This window comes from Artemia sp. Qi Xiang Cuo, chromosome 1, assembly GCF_049724085.1.
Source record: "Artemia sp. Qi Xiang Cuo chromosome 1, ASM4972408v1, whole genome shotgun sequence".
Lineage (NCBI taxonomy): Eukaryota > Metazoa > Arthropoda > Branchiopoda > Anostraca > Artemiidae > Artemia > Artemia sp. Qi Xiang Cuo.
The window spans coordinates 92,008,903-92,024,615 of NC_142794.1; the positions used below are offsets into that span (position 1 = coordinate 92,008,903).

Below are 15,713 nucleotides of genomic sequence, written 5' to 3' on the forward strand. Positions count from 1 at the left end.
TTTTATTCTTTAAAAAGGATAATCGTTATTCCATACTAAATTTTTCTTCTTTTAAGGACATTTTTGAAGAATGTCACTTACTAAGCAAGAGGCCTACGCTAAATAGAGTGAATCCTGTTAGAGTATCATAGCATTCCATCAAAAGGTATTCTGGGTTGTCCAGGGGCGCACTACACCAAGCCTCCACGCCATCTATACAATCCGTAATAGCTGAACCATCCAGGGACACGCTTTACAAGCCCCCTGTGTCCTCCATGCAGGCAGCAATACAGTCTGGTCAAAAACCGAAAAGTGAATGGGCCATCTATACAAACCGTAATAGCTGAACCATCCAGGGCCACACTTTACTAGCCCCCTGTGTCCTCCATGCAGGCAGCAATACAGTCTGGTCAAAAACCGAAAAGTGAATGGGCGGCTGCTCACAGGATGGTGAACCCCGCTGACTCATCTGTACAAGCCAGTGACATCACCACCGCCACCATATCTATGCAAGCCACTGCTACTGCTGCCCCAATTACACAGGAGTGTGATGTCACCGCTCCGTCCATCCTCCAACATGCACTACCAGGACCATCTGGCACACAAGTCCAGCCGGAATATGGAAATGTAAGCATTATTACCTCTAGTTTCTATCTGGTTATAAAAAAAATCTACCTATTTTTTCCAACTTTTTTAGGCCTTTTTTTCATCATTTTTCAACACATTAAAAGTGTGTCAGAGATTAAAAGGCATTTTTCTCCTAAAGGAAATATAGCGTTCTCCCTTTTGAATCATATCAAGTGCATGCATTCAACCTGCTGAATTAGGTTAGCGAAGCCAAAAAAGGCACTATATTCCGGATCATAATTTCCCATAGTAAGTAGCAAAATCTTTTGCGATTTAAGCTGCTATATTTCTTGAAAACAACTTTCTATCGGAACGAGTTGTGTTTTTTCCAAAGCAGATAGAGTATTAATATGAAATTTTGAGGGGGTTGTTTGAACAAAATCATAACCTACTAAGTCATGTTTTAGATTATATTAAGGTGGAACTTTCAGGTTATATAAAGTAATGAATTATGGTACTAAGCACATGGAAATAATGATCCAATTTTAAAAATAGGGTGATTTAGACACTTTGAAAATAAGCTATTTTCTTTTATATGTTACATTGGTTCCATATTCGCCATCTCCCCACTGCTCGTCAGTTGGAGAAGAAGACGCGCCTGTGGAGTTCATTTGCAACAATTCACCATGGAATGGTATCGTTAACGAAATTCCATTTAATATTGACGACGATTTTTTAACTAACTATTTTAATGTAGATAGTAGCACAGTTGAGCAGGGGAACTTACCTTTCCTAAGTCCGAATACTTTGCAGCTTTTAGACGATTTTACCCGGGACTTAACAGGGGTCCCTCGCCCCACAGATTACATGAACACACTTCAAACAAATGAAATGGTTTCGAACAACCCTATTGTTGAACAATGTGGGGGAGGGGTGGTGATAATATACAAGAGGGGGAGGAGGAGGATGAAATAGCTTCGAACAACCCTATTGTTGAACAATGTGGGGGAGGGGACGGTGATAATTTTCAAGAGGGGGAGGAGGAGGATGAAATGGCTTCGAACAACCCTATTGATGAACAATGTGGGGGAGGGGGCGGCAAGGGGAGGAGGAGGGTGAAAATACCCAATTTATGACATTTCCTGACTTTCAGCTCTCAAATTCAATATTAAATACGATAGTTGTCTATACTGCGACCTTTGGGGATCTTTTTAATTCACTTATGGGGGGTAATTTTGTATTTGACCCTATAGAAACTGTCCATATATATGTAGATAGAATTCATGCACTCTTAGAAAACCAGATTCAGTTGTGGGGGAGGGGGTAGGGATTCAATTAAGGTTTCAATTGTTTTAAGGGTATTTTATTTAAATGAGGGTAAAAGCGAGGTTTATGATCAATATGTACATACCGAGATGCTAGTGGTCTATCCACATTTGAAACAGTTTATTATAAAAATTATGAAACAGTTTTTATGGATTGGATAGACCACATTATTACGCATCTCGAAAATTATAGCGAAAATGGGAGTTGGTCTGTGGTTCTTTTTGTTGAAAATTTAAGTGTAAATATTTGTAAATTTAAAAAAGATTTTATTTTAAGGGGGATGGTGGGTCTGAGAGGGATACAGTTTTAAAATATAATCCAGATTTAGAGGGTTGTCAAGGCGTTCAGCGAATCTGTTTTGAAACAGGTCAAAAATGTTTCATGTATGCTTAGTTCATATCAGCTTTCGAACATTTAGCACTTGACGCTTCAAAGAAAAATTTAGAATACTGGGCTGCATAAGGGAAGGTGGGGTCCGATTTTCCAACTGTAGATTTCACTTGTTTAGAGGGAAAATACCCTGTAACGCTCAAATCCATTGATATTTTTGAAAGGGCCAATGCCCATTTAAATATCGGCGTTACTGTGGTTCAATATGAAACAGAATTTGAGGATGGGGCACGGTCTAATAGGAAGGGGATGGTGTTCCCAGTAAGGGGCCCGTCAATTGAATTGGTGAAAATCTGGGTTTGGTTGTCGTACACACCACCTAGTGAACCTGATGCAATTGGCCATTTCATTCCAATTACAGACATCAAAAACTTTTGGGAGGGGGTAAGAAAATGGGGGTACGTTTCTACTGTCCAACATGTCTGCATCGATTTCTTAGTAATTTGAAACTAAAGAAACATATCAAGTATGCTAGAAGGCATGGCTATTTTTTAGTGGAAATGGTTTCAGACGATATGGCAGTTTTATGTTTTAAAAATTTCCAAAATACCCTCTTCCAGAGCAATAAATTATCTTTGGATTGTGAGGCGAAGCTAGTGGAAGTAAACGATCCTCGATTTCCGAATCGAATCAAAGAACATCGAGCCATTGCAGTTTCCTATGCCCTCGCGCAAAGAGACAGCTCTAACACTATGCAGTTGTTATAAATAGTTAAAACGTTGGATGAGGGTGAGTTCATGGTCAAGGCACTGACCAAATTAATTGGCATTGCAAATGATGCTATTTTTCGTTTGAGAAATAACCATTACCCAATGTTATTGTCTGCAGAGGATCGCCTCGCGATTGAAAATCAAAAAATATGTTGGGTCTGTAAGGGGGAGTTTGAAGAGGGGGATAAGGGGAAGAGGACTAGGGGAAAAAGAGGGAGAAAGGGGAAAGTCAGAGGCCACAATCACTTTTGGCAGGAAATATCATCAGGGGGTAGTAATTTTAGAGGGGTAGCACATCAATCATGCAATGTGAATGTAAGCCAGCAGTTTTTTATACCGGTTGTCATTCACAAATCTCCCAAATCTCATTTGAACAGATCTCCCGGACAAATACTGTCGCCTTTTAAAGGCGTTGTACACTGGTACAAAAAGCTCCGTCCAGGTTAATTGTCCTCGAAGCTCACTGTTCGAAATAAATACCGGTGTACGCCAAGGTTGTGCTGCTGCTCCTGAACTGTTCAACGCGGTGATTGATTATGTCATGGATCGAACCACGAACCGGCTCCCCTTCGGACTAAGGTATGGCGACAGAGTTTTAGCCGATTGCGACTTCGCTGATGATATTGCTCTGATATGTACTTCTGCAGCTGAACTCGAAGAAGCCCTCAACACACTTTCGGAAGAAGCCCTGAAAGTGGGACTACATATTAGCTGGCAGAAAACAAAAATAATGATCGTTGACTCCGCAGGTAACACCGCCAACTCACCAGCATTCAACGTATCAGGGCACACCGTCGAGTTTGTCAAGTCTTTCACCTACCTTGGATCTGTCATCACGGAAAACGGCTCAGTCGAAACTGAAGTTTAGTCGCGCATCGGAAAAGCCGCATCAATTATGGCACGACTATACCGTTCAGTGTGGTCGAAGCCCAACATCAGCCGAAAAACAAAAATGCGGATCTACAACACCACCGTAACCCAAGTCCTTCTCTATGGTGCTGAGACTTGGCCGGCTGCTGCTTCTGCTCGTGATGCCGTAGACGTGACCCAAACAAAGTTCTTGAGACAAATTGAAGGGATCAGATGGGACGACTTCGTCTCGAACACCCGATTGCTGGCACTAACAGATCAGACCCCCAACTCTTGTCAGGTCGCTGCAGGAACCCTACGGTGGTTCGGCCATTTGGTCCGCATGCCAGCAGAAACACCTGCCAGCACTCTCTTCAATTTTGATCCCCCTGCGCATGGCTGGAAGCGCCCCCGCGGAAGGCCCCGGTTCAGATGGAGGGACAGCCTCACCCAGTACCTCTCAATGATCGGCACTGATATACAAGAAGCAGTCACGCTTGCACAAGACCGTTCCGAATGAAGGCGAAGAGTCACGTGTCTCTACGCTGGACCACCAGCAGGAGCATTAAGTCAAGTAAGTTAAATCATTCACAACGCAAAATATGATTTAAAATTTATTTTACCGGCTTTGGCACGTTTGCACTGGGAGGAAGGGGGAGTAGATAGTCAATGGGTAAACAATTCATTTACCTATAACATCATCTCCAAATCAGCTGAGAAGTTGGTGCTTCTCGAGTTGAAATGGAAGGTAGTGAATAACGGGCATACGTGTCTGAATAAAATGAGGTTTTTAGATTCTTTTAGTTTTTTCCCCAAGGTATTGAGTCAATTGTTTCAAGTGCAGAAAAGCGACAATTTTGTTAGTTTTCCATGGCTTAAACAGAACTTTCCAGACAGTGAAATGTATAACATATTAACCTGTAAAATTGTATATGCATACGACTATTACTGTTCTGGCGCTCGCTTAAGCAAGGTGAAACAACCTCCAACTGAAGCTTTCTTTAATTCACTCACCAACAGTGAATGCACTGCCGAAGAATATGAATTTTCCAAAAAGGTCTAGGCTAAGGGTAACTATCGAAATGGGTGGAATTATTGTACACTCTACTTGAACAGTGAAGATTTGAATCTTTTACATACTGTCAGTGTAAACAAAGATAAAATCTATTCAGTGTGTTGACTAGATATAGTGCTTTATTTTTCCATGCCACCGTTGGTGATGGACTTGATTTTAACAATTAGTAGATAAGAAATAGGTTTGATCACTGATGTAGATCAACACCTTTTTGTAGAAAGATCAATGAGGGGTGGGTATGTTTTTCATGGAGATCGCGTTTTGACAACAGATCCAAGCGGGCAAGACACTGGTGTAAAGTCAAATGCAGTTCCTTGACATGAACTCATTATATCCCTCGGCAATTTCTCACTACTCTTTGCCGCGTGGAAACTATAAATGGCTTGAGAATCCTTGTGAGTTCCCCGACATTAACACCGTTGAGGACAATGGGCCACAAGGCACATTGTTCTACAATGGGCCATACCGTTGAGGACATGGTTCATTGAAATTGACGGTCACACTCCATTGGCGCTTCATGATTCTGTCAGAGATTTTGTTTTCCCCTGTATCAATCGACCAGTGACCAAGGACTTACTGAGTCCATACAATCGATCATAGGTTGAGGATATGGGGATGCACTGGACCCCCTTCAAGTAGAAACTGATTGCAGTTGTGGACCCTAAACATAATATCGTTACTCACCATGTGCTTTTGCCCTGGATGGTGAACAATGGTTTCAAGATCACAAAAATACAAAGGGTCCTGCAATTCAGTCAAAAACCTTATTTGAGGACGTTTATCGACACCTTTGTCGATAAACACTCTTGGGCAAACAGTAAAGTAGAAAAAAAAATGTACAAGCTAATTCTAAATTCAGCGTTTGGCAAAATGTGTGAAAGCGTACGGAACATATCTCGTTGTGACGTCGTGACTGACCCTCCAGAATGTGCACGAATTATTGCAGACCCCAACTTTACATCGTTCACGAGCATATAGGCAAGCATGGGTATTCTACACAGAAAGAAGAGAAATGTGATACTGAACAAGAATATAGCAGGAGGTAGTTCAGTACTTAAAATTTTCAAAAAGCTCATGTTGTCGTTTTTTTACAATGTGTGCAAGGTACAATTGCCAAGGGAGGGGGAGGATCAAGTTTACTATGGGGATACAGATTCTCTGCTGTTAAAAGTAAAAACCGGGGATTTATTGGGAGATTTAGAAAATGGGGAACACATCAGCTCGTGGATGGATTTCACTAACTGGAATCCGTCCCTCTACCCCGAGTTGGTGAAATGTCAGGCCCCCAATCAACTACTCATGTTAAAATCAGAGACAGGGAATGATTTTGATATCCAAAAGGGGCTTCCCGGGTCCTAAAGTTCATTGCGTAGAAACTCATAACAAAGATGTAAAACAGGCGTGTAAAGGGGTGCCTACTCATTTTGTAAAGAACAATTTCAATATGAATGTCTACAGAACCTGTGTAGAGAGTTGCCTAGTGCCGAGAGCACAAGTGCTTGCAATTCGCTCTCTAAAGAATAAAAATTATACTATTAGAGTGGGAAAGAATGCAATGCCGTGCAATGTCGGATTGCAAAGAATGCAATCCGACAAAGTCTTTGTGCTCGAGAATGGTGTAAATGTACTGGCCACTATCAAATTTCAGACCGGGTTGAATGTGTAGACTATCGCCACTAACCTGGTCTGGATAAATTAACCTAACCTAACCTGATAAATTAAATTAACCTAACCCAAACCTAACCCCACCTGATAAATTAACTTAAATGCTCCAACCTAACCCAACCTTTCATGAATTAACTTAAATGCTCAAACCTGCCGCAGTGGCGGTGACTATTGTATTCAGTTTTCCACAGTGATCCCGGGGGTTGGGGGATCGCACCCGTGGCCGGCCTTCGGCCCGGAGCTCCCGGGGGGTGGGGGTCCCGCCCACGGCCAGCTTTCGGCCCGTATATTATGGCTCCCCGGAGGGTATCTTTTAAATTCATAGTGTTCAACTGTGCTATTTTAAGTTGTTTTTTTTGTGTTGTACAAATAGTGCTGTTGTACAAAAATGTGTGTACAAATAGTGTTGGTGTTCTTGCTGGACAAAAAACGTTTTTTATGACAATAAAAAATGTTGTACATATAGTGTTGTTCTTGTTGTACAAAAAGGTGAAAAAATGTTGTACAAATAGAGTTGTTGTTCTTGTTGAACAAAAAAAGTGTTTTTATGTTAATAAATGTTGTTCTTGTTGTTGTTAATAAATATTGATGTTCTTGTTGAACAAGTGTTTTTGTTCAATAAATGTTCTTTTTAAACAGAAAAGTATTTTTATGTTAATAATTGAATGAAGTATTGTTTTTATTGTTCTTGTTAATGTACTACATAGATCTATGGGAACACTATTATTACTACTTATTCATTGGATATGTAAAGTTTACAATTAGATTTAATCCGGCTATTGACAACAGCAGCAGGAATATGTATGAATTCAAAAAACTATTTAGATTGTTTCTGTGTGGCCCATCAATGTCGGGGAAAACGACACTTTTAGCTGAAATAATTAAAAATTGTAATAAAATGTTTTTGGAAAAACCAAAGAAAATTTATTATTGCTATAGTATTTCGCAAGAGTCCTACGATCAAATAAAAGCTATTGCCATATCCATACCAATACAATTCATAGGGGGACTTGATGTTTTCAATAGTATTGAACCAAACTCATGGCTGATTATTGCTAATTTGGCTGAATCAATTGAACAGTTCTCACAGGAAATGCTACAACTGTTTACCATTCGCTCTCATCATGAGAACATTTCCATAACCCTAGTTCTACACAATCTGTTTTATCAGAACAAATGTATGAGAACCCTTGCTTTGAACTAAACCATCTATATTATCTACCGAGTTGTTCGTGATTCTATCTCGCTAATAACTCTCAATAAGCAAATATATCCAGGAGCCCCCAAATTTCTGCTGGCAGCGTACACTCAGGCGACAAATAAGCCCTACGGCTACATTTTGCTGGATCTTATTCAGCGCAGACCCGAGGATCTACGTGTAGTCACAGATATTTTCGACAAAAAAATTACTGTATATCTTCCGGTGTATAGTAGAAAAAACTATTAGTTGCCATCACGACACTGAAGAAACTACACGAACAACGGCATTTAATTTCCGTTTTAGGCACTTCAAAACCTCCACTCAGGAAGGCTATACTAAAACTTGGTGCTAACAATAATCTCATTGATCTAGTGTCTGAGATTCTCTTAAATTTAACTGAGATCAATCTACACCTACCAAAATGTTCTAGACAACGGACAAAGCAACAATGTTCACCAGTTCGCGCATTGATCTACAAGAAAAAGGGAATTTTTTTTTAAAAGAAAATGCCGCCTTTAAGCGGGCGGTAGCTTTTTTACACTTTTACTGCCAATAACTGCAGGACTGGTAAACAGTTTTCTCTAGAGAATGGCTAAACCTTATAAATTCACGCCAATTGAACTTGTCATCTCGCCCGTGGAACATTTTGAAGATAATCTAAGTAAATTCATTAATGATGAGAATATTGCTGATGATAAAAAGCTAGTTTTACTTTAAAATGCAATACGACGTGTGGACAAACATTAACCTTATCGTGAGTGACCCGCCGTCACAGATCCCCCTTAACAGGAAACATCTCAAGATTCACCAGTGCAATCAAAGGAGAACGGATTTAATTCCACAGTGTCGACAATTGAAAACCTATTGCCAGTGACCTATCGAGAACAGAGTAAAAGAGTATTAGCATATCTCATGTTGGAAAGTGGTGATGATCAAGTTCAGGTCGATAGCACAGAGAAACGAATTATAATTCAGGGAAAAATTTATAATCTAGTTGATTTAATTTGTGATATGGTGACGAATTGTAAAGGACTTTTATCATTTGAAAATAATCTATATACTTTTCTAAATGCATCAAACTTCACCAAAAGTCTTATTGGCACTAAGCAAATTCTAAAGAAACTAAGAGAATATAGTCCTCCAACAACACCTCTACCATTTAAAAAAGAAGATGATTCAATATTGGAAAATACTAGCAGACACAGTAGCAATAATGATTTCATAACACCAGTGGCTTTTATTCGAAAGGGGAGGACAGATTGATTCATCATTCAGTGTTCAAAAGGGAAGTGGTCATTTCCCTACGTGTTTGCGTTCAAAATGGTTGAAGTTCTGAAGCTTGTCTATAAAAATATTGGTGAAGCGGGAAGTCTAAGTTCCCCCACAACGCTTTCTAAAGTTGCCTCTAACATAGATGGCATCACATAACAAAAAAGAGTATCTAGAAAATGAACCGAGTTACACACTGCTTCGGAATCGCAGGCTTCGTGGCAAACAATATCGACAAACTAAAGCCTTTTTCCCTCTGCATATAATGCAAACTGATCTTTTAACTTTAAACATGATTCAATGGCGTCATAATACACCCCAAAAATATATTCTAGTGCGAGTCAGTGTCTTTAGTCGCTATGCATATACCATTCCATTGCAAACAAAGAGAGGTGTTGAAGTTGATCATGCTTTAGAAAGTATTCTTGAACAGGATTGCTATAGACAAATTCAATCGGATCGCGGTAGCGAATTTGTTAATCCTCATGTGCAAAAGGTTCTATTGAAATATAATACAATACTCTATCATAGTCACAGCCCGATAAAGGCTGCATTGGCTGAACGATTGACAAGAACGATTCGTCTATTAATTTCAAGATATTGTACGCTGAAAAATACTGCTGCTCTTATTCATGATTTAGATAAAATCATGCAAATATACAAGCATCGACCACATCGATCTCTGTCCCTGTCATGCCCTCGGGCATGACAGGGACAGAGATCGATGTAGTGCCCTCGGGCATGAGTCGTGACATGCCCTCGGGACGTTCATTGCAGTGAAAATACATTTGATGCTTTTCTAAAGCAATATTCCAATGGTAATGAGAAGAAAAAGAAGAAATTTAATGTTGGTGATACTGTTCGAAATAATAAAACCACCAATATTTTTGAAAAGGGAATTGTTTATGGAGCACTGAACTTTTTAAAGTGTAAAAAATCCTTGATACTACACCCGCGACATAACGACTGCGAGACACTAAAGATGATGTGATTCTCGGTGGTTTTTATGAATATGAACTGCAAAAAGTTAGAAACACTAGTGAAATTTATCAAATTGAAAAGATATTAAAGAGTCGTACTCGCAGGGGCAAGAGACAGTTGCTTGTTCGTTGGCTAGGATATAACTCTGATTTTGATTCTTGGGTCAGTGTTGAAGATATTAACAATGCCCAATGATTTCTATGTGACTTTCGTGTACAATGTTTCTGATCCTTCTCTACAATGACTTGAATAGAACAAGTGATTTTTGGACGAAACTCTCCCCCACCATCAAATTCGACGATGGAAAGTATGAAGTGGCTCTTGTGGACTGTATTCTCAAAAATACATATGACATCCTGAGAGAAGATCGCAAATATGAAATGAAAATTAGACCCTATGATTGGCCGCCACCCTCAGGTGATCAAGCACAAATTCAAAAGATCAATTGGATGAATTATCCATATATTAAATTACGCTATGAAGAACTCACCTTTAGGAATGATTTATGTCGTTCTATCAATAAAAGAATTTCCGGTCGTAAAAATGGAGCTTTTCATTTCAACTACCCAAAGGAGGAGGGCAAGATCTACATTAGTTCACCTATTGCTGATGAAAATGTTGTTCTCAATGATAATTTAAAGGATGTTCTTCGCTTTAAGCTCAATATTATCAACGGTAAAACTGCTGGAAACATTAATTTTATTTTTGCTGACTACCCGCCTGCCTTCTCAACATACACTTGTATATTTCTCTACGCTTCATTTGTGGAAACATCCCGGGTTGGCAATAGCAATGTTCCCCTCCTACGAGTTCTTGAACGAAAAACCAATTAAGAACATATTCACCACTACAATATAAAGCATCTTCAGTATATTCCCGTAAACACTTCACATTTGGAACTCTGTCAGTTAACACTAAGAACTGAATTAGGTGATCCCCTAGCAATATCAAAAGGTTTCTCTGTGATTACATGCCATTTTCGAACTATTCAATAGCAAGATGTCTAATAGAAAATTGGTATTCATTTGTCCTGATATTGACTGCTATGTTAATACTCTTGGCCCAAAACAACAGGGCAATGGAATGGACTATTACAAAGGTCGCTTGTCAATTTATGGCTACGGTCTTGGCAGTTGTGTTGCTAAGCTGTTTCGCTCTGCACTGCCTCTGGCTAGAAAATATATTGTACCGGCTGCAACAGATTTTGCATCCTCTACACTATACGATTTGAGCTCTGGCAAGGATTTAAAAAAAAGTGCTTTGGAAAATCTTAGGTCCAGTGCGCGAACCCTTAGCGAGAGATTAAAACAAAATGGAAAAGGTTTAAAAAGGTCGAGAAACAACGCATCACTCAACAGTCTCTACTCAGGTCAGAAACGTAAGACATCACCCTTGTCAAAGAAAAGAAGGAAAAAGCCGACACGCACTGTAAACAGTAGAAGAGGAAGCCCCAGGAAGAGAATTGTTAGATCAAAACTAGATTTCTTTTCCTAAGATGTCATACCTACCGCATAAGGATTCCCAACCTTCAATCACCTCCTCATTGAATCTATTCAATGCACAAAATGTTGGTGTGAGTGTAAAACATGAATACTATGAACAACTTTATCCACAACAACCTCTCTAAGATAATATACACTTTCAAGTTTACTCCAATGAGTACTACCTTACGAACATGTCTTCAACATTTATAGATTTATAAATAAAACTCTAGTAAATCGCTAATGCATTGCTGATTCTTGGTAACAGAACATCATATAGAACTTTTGCATTGTGCGATTCTTTTTGCCAAATTATTGTCTGGATCAATGGCACGCTGGTGAGCACAAGAAACAATCACTAAAATATAAAAGCTATATGCAATTTATGCTGATGACACCCAATTCATACAAGGAATTTAGAGGCACCTCCAATGGATATGAATATATTACTAATACTGATAGTACAGATGCAATTAAAAATGCTACAACTAGTGAATTACATCTAGTTAAAAAAATATATCAAGAAATATTTAATATACTCCAATTATTACCACCCAATATTAAAGTGTATATAAAGTTGACGCTTGCACCATCCAATTTCATATTGAGAAAAGTACTTACTTACAATCCACATGCGACTCTCTCACCTCGGCAATACTACATGTACGCAAACAACAGGTCATGAGTTCTGTTGCTTTGGCGGTGGAAAAACTGAGAGCCAGTGGAAATAATATTAAACTACTTGTTCCTCAGACAATCCCCAATCAACGTCATATTGTCACGGGGTCACGCACCTTCACTGACTCATCCTTTATCAATGGCGAAATCCCGTCAAAGCTGACTTTGGCATTTGTAAAAAGCGCTAGTGCAATAGGATCGTCGACTGGATGCCCACATAAATATGAAATGTTTGGGCTTTCATCTCTTGTGTGCAAAGTAAATGGAAGGCGGCTCTACGATCTATCTTTTAACAAATTCTATAGAATATTGTATGAGTTAACCAAGCCATCCCTAGATCATGATGCACAACTATTGAAAAATAGTATAACCAAACAAATATTTGCTAAGGCACATTGCAGCCTGGATCTAGACTTCGTTGGCATCCAAAATATAGGCAGATTACGAACAGGGAGGGTACGTTTAGAATGTACATTTGCTGACCCATTAGCTGAGAGTATTGCACTAATCTCGCTAAATCAATTTGAAAGCTATTAGGAAATCACTCCCGAAGGCAGTATTCTACTAGACTTGGCACCATGAACACCAGTCAAATAATCAATGTATTTAATATGGACCCCTGCGTGTCCAAATACGGATCCTATTGTCTGCCCTCGGACTTTCTTGGAAAAATACAAAGTGCCAACAATACCCTAATTATTGTTAATACCAGTCCATCGACTGTGCAGACGGGTCATTGCTTGTGCATCTCTCAAACAATGAAGACAATTGAATTTTTTATCCTCATTTGGATTCACTGTATATTGATCTTGATTGGCTGCAAAGTCAGGATCACATTTTCTACAGTATAATGTAACTTCACTCTTGTCATATCTCTTTGTATAGTCAATGATACTATTTGCATTCATATTATGAAATTCACGAGTTTCAATCTGTCTATATGAAGCAATATCACATATAGTGTTTTCAAATGGTGAATCACATTTGGTAACTGCCAAATAAAAATCACTTGGTTTATAGTCATAATAGGCAGTGTCGTCACAACGATAACGTAGAAACCAAATTGTTTTGTTACCCCAACAGTTGAATCGTAGACCTGATTCTTCCTCCCAGAATAATTTAAATCCACGACGATACCAATCTCGTAGAAATAGACTAAAATCACGTTTGGGATTCTTTCCTATCATACCGGGGTAAGTATTCTCCCACTGATCACATTTGTCATAGTGACAATTGGAGCACAGATGCCCTCTAGGGTGAGAGTCACAAATCTCTTCAAGACATGAGTTACATCCTTTAATTTGTACTGCATAGCCTCTATGTAATTTACAAGGATTACAGTATTTGCTCTTTTCATTATAGTCATCAATAATTGTACAATTCTCACATGATGACCAACTGCCAAGAGTGTACATGCATAGTGGACATGTATAGAACATTTTTTGGTTTCTGGTGTCAACTCTCTCACAGCTAAAATGAAACTGATTTTCGTTCGATAAATTCAGAGGGAGGAATGGGAGAGGAGTAACTCTATGACGTCACCTCTTTCGAATAGGGGGGAGCCATCTAAATTGAATCTATGGCAATGTTTTCAAAAGTATATCCACGACATTATTCTGTTGTGTTCCAATTAATATATCAATAAATTGAGTATAAGCATTTGAGTCACATCGACAAAGTTTCATACAATAGTCCAATGGGGGAGAATCAGTTATTGTCAAGTGTTCCCTGAGAGAATATCTTTCGTTGAAGGGATAACTTGAGAAAATTGTCATCCAAAATCAAAGGTTTTTCCATAATCACAAGATTCGATCTAATTTTCTTTTTCTCAAATTTATTCATTTTTCAATCCTATCACTCTCACTGCTGACTCTAGACTGACCATGATTCGTTAGCCTAACATTCTAACAAAAAGAAAGGGAACATTTTCGATTTCGAAACAATTTTACTGGTTAATAATAACAATAATACTACACATGTACAATTAGCGATATAGCTTATTGTCTTCGATATGCTTCACTAATACACTTAAAGCACATTGAAGTCTATTCACATGCGGTATATAAACTTTTGCAGCGAAGCATAATTGATCCTCCATTTTAAATTTGCTCAAAGATATCACATATCTTGCATATACTTCATCCCATTCCAGACAAAGCCGTGATCCTCTCGTCATTTCCACTGCAATGTTTGATGCTGTTGTATCATTGCCACCAACTCCATTATCAACTTATAATAGTGTAAACATTCTACACATCATTATTACAAATATATCCTAATGAGTAAAGTCAAACTGTTCTCACTCCTTGAATTCTATTCACACACTAATTAAAACTATATCAAAAATCCTTTCCTTATATTCTCTGCAATCCTGTCCCGCTAATATTGCCGACTCCCTGATTGGCTTAGAAAGAGACACGTGATCTTGTCCCGTTAGAATCGATTAACACATTCCCCCGTTAGAATTCAATGCGCATGTGCAAACTTCGTCCCGGAGTCAATACACCTAGAAACAACAAATAAATCGACCTTGAAAAAGGTGTCATTGACCCATTAGTGGATCAATAATCCTTGAATAAATTATACCCTGTCAGCGATAAATTCAATTATAGATGGCAGCAGTGGTGTCGTATCGGAGTAGTGACCCTCTCCCTACTACTCTTGTGCACTGTCTGGTACCCACCGCTATAACTGAATCAAGGAAACCAGACACGAAACCCGACAAACGGGTATTTGCAATAGAGAAATGGAATGCAAAGCGTGGTTTCCATTGCGTTTACAATATATAAACTGCTGTTTTTGGGGGGTTTAGGCGGGGGAGGTACCTTGAATAGGTTGCGTATTTAATATATGCTATGTTCTACCCCCCCCTCCAACGTCCAAATATATAGCCCAAATTTGTTTCTAAACTATTATATATTTATCCTATTTTGTTTTTATTAACATTAACCAAACTTGCCTTCTTTTGTGGGTACCATATTATGCACAAGTACCCTAAATCCTTAGACCTTTTAACAACTAATATTTAGATTTTCCCGATATGACACTAAACAAAATTTTAATCTATGATAAAGGAGGGGAGGGGGCTCGGTCAAGATACAAAACTCACTTTCTGTGTGATCGCACACAAGAAGTATGTCCGTATCATCAACAATTCAGTTTAAACTTTAGAGCAAATGTATTGGAGATTGTGTGTCAGTTAAAGAGAGAATACTTTCAGACTCGAAACAACAATCTCTAAAAAGATCTAGAGCAAGGTGGATGGTACACAGTTCAGCAGACAAAATAAATGATCCCAATGGAAGGAGAATATAAAGATTAAGGTCCAGGGGTGGAATGCATGAAGCTGCTCCACCTCTCTTACCATGGAGAGATTCATTTGCATAAATTTGCCTCTGATTAGGGTAATTTTTTGAAATTTGTTTTGAAAAAACAGTTTTTACCACATGATGATATGGAATCAGGTTTTTATTTATAGGAATAAGATCATATTGACAGTATGGTCTGCCTATCTCCTCTGGAGGGTGTACCAGCACATAAGG

General features: G+C 38.8%; 2 protein-coding genes across 2 annotated transcripts; both read left to right on the plus strand.

Moving 5' to 3' along the window:
• Nucleotides 1–486: 486 nt before the first annotated feature.
• On the plus strand, nt 487–3,840 carry LOC148956918 (uncharacterized). Its single transcript, XM_089092621.1, has 3 exons — nt 487–606; nt 3,382–3,607; nt 3,722–3,840. Exons 1-3 carry the CDS (start codon nt 487–489, stop codon nt 3,838–3,840), a joined length of 465 nt encoding a protein of 154 aa, XP_088948747.1.
• An 84-nt stretch (nt 3,841–3,924) lies between these two features.
• LOC148956919 (uncharacterized) lies at nt 3,925–4,341 on the plus strand. Its single transcript, XM_089092622.1, has one exon. It carries the CDS (start codon nt 3,925–3,927, stop codon nt 4,339–4,341), a length of 417 nt encoding a protein of 138 aa, XP_088948748.1.
• Nucleotides 4,342–15,713: the final 11,372 nt, after the last annotated feature.

Excerpts from the sequence above, each read along its gene's own strand:
- LOC148956918 (XM_089092621.1), top strand. The coding sequence starts at position 487 with ATGCAAGCCACTGCTACTGCTGCCCCAATTACACAGGAGTGTGATGTC. Across the intron at positions 607-3,381 it reads TCCAGCCGGAATATGGAAAT|GCGTTGTACACTGGTACAAA; the intron begins GTAAGCATTATT and ends CGCCTTTTAAAG. Across the intron at positions 3,608-3,721 it reads TGATGATATTGCTCTGATAT|GTAACACCGCCAACTCACCA; the intron begins GTACTTCTGCAG and ends TTGACTCCGCAG.
- LOC148956919 (XM_089092622.1), top strand. The coding sequence starts at position 3,925 with ATGCGGATCTACAACACCACCGTAACCCAAGTCCTTCTCTATGGTGCT.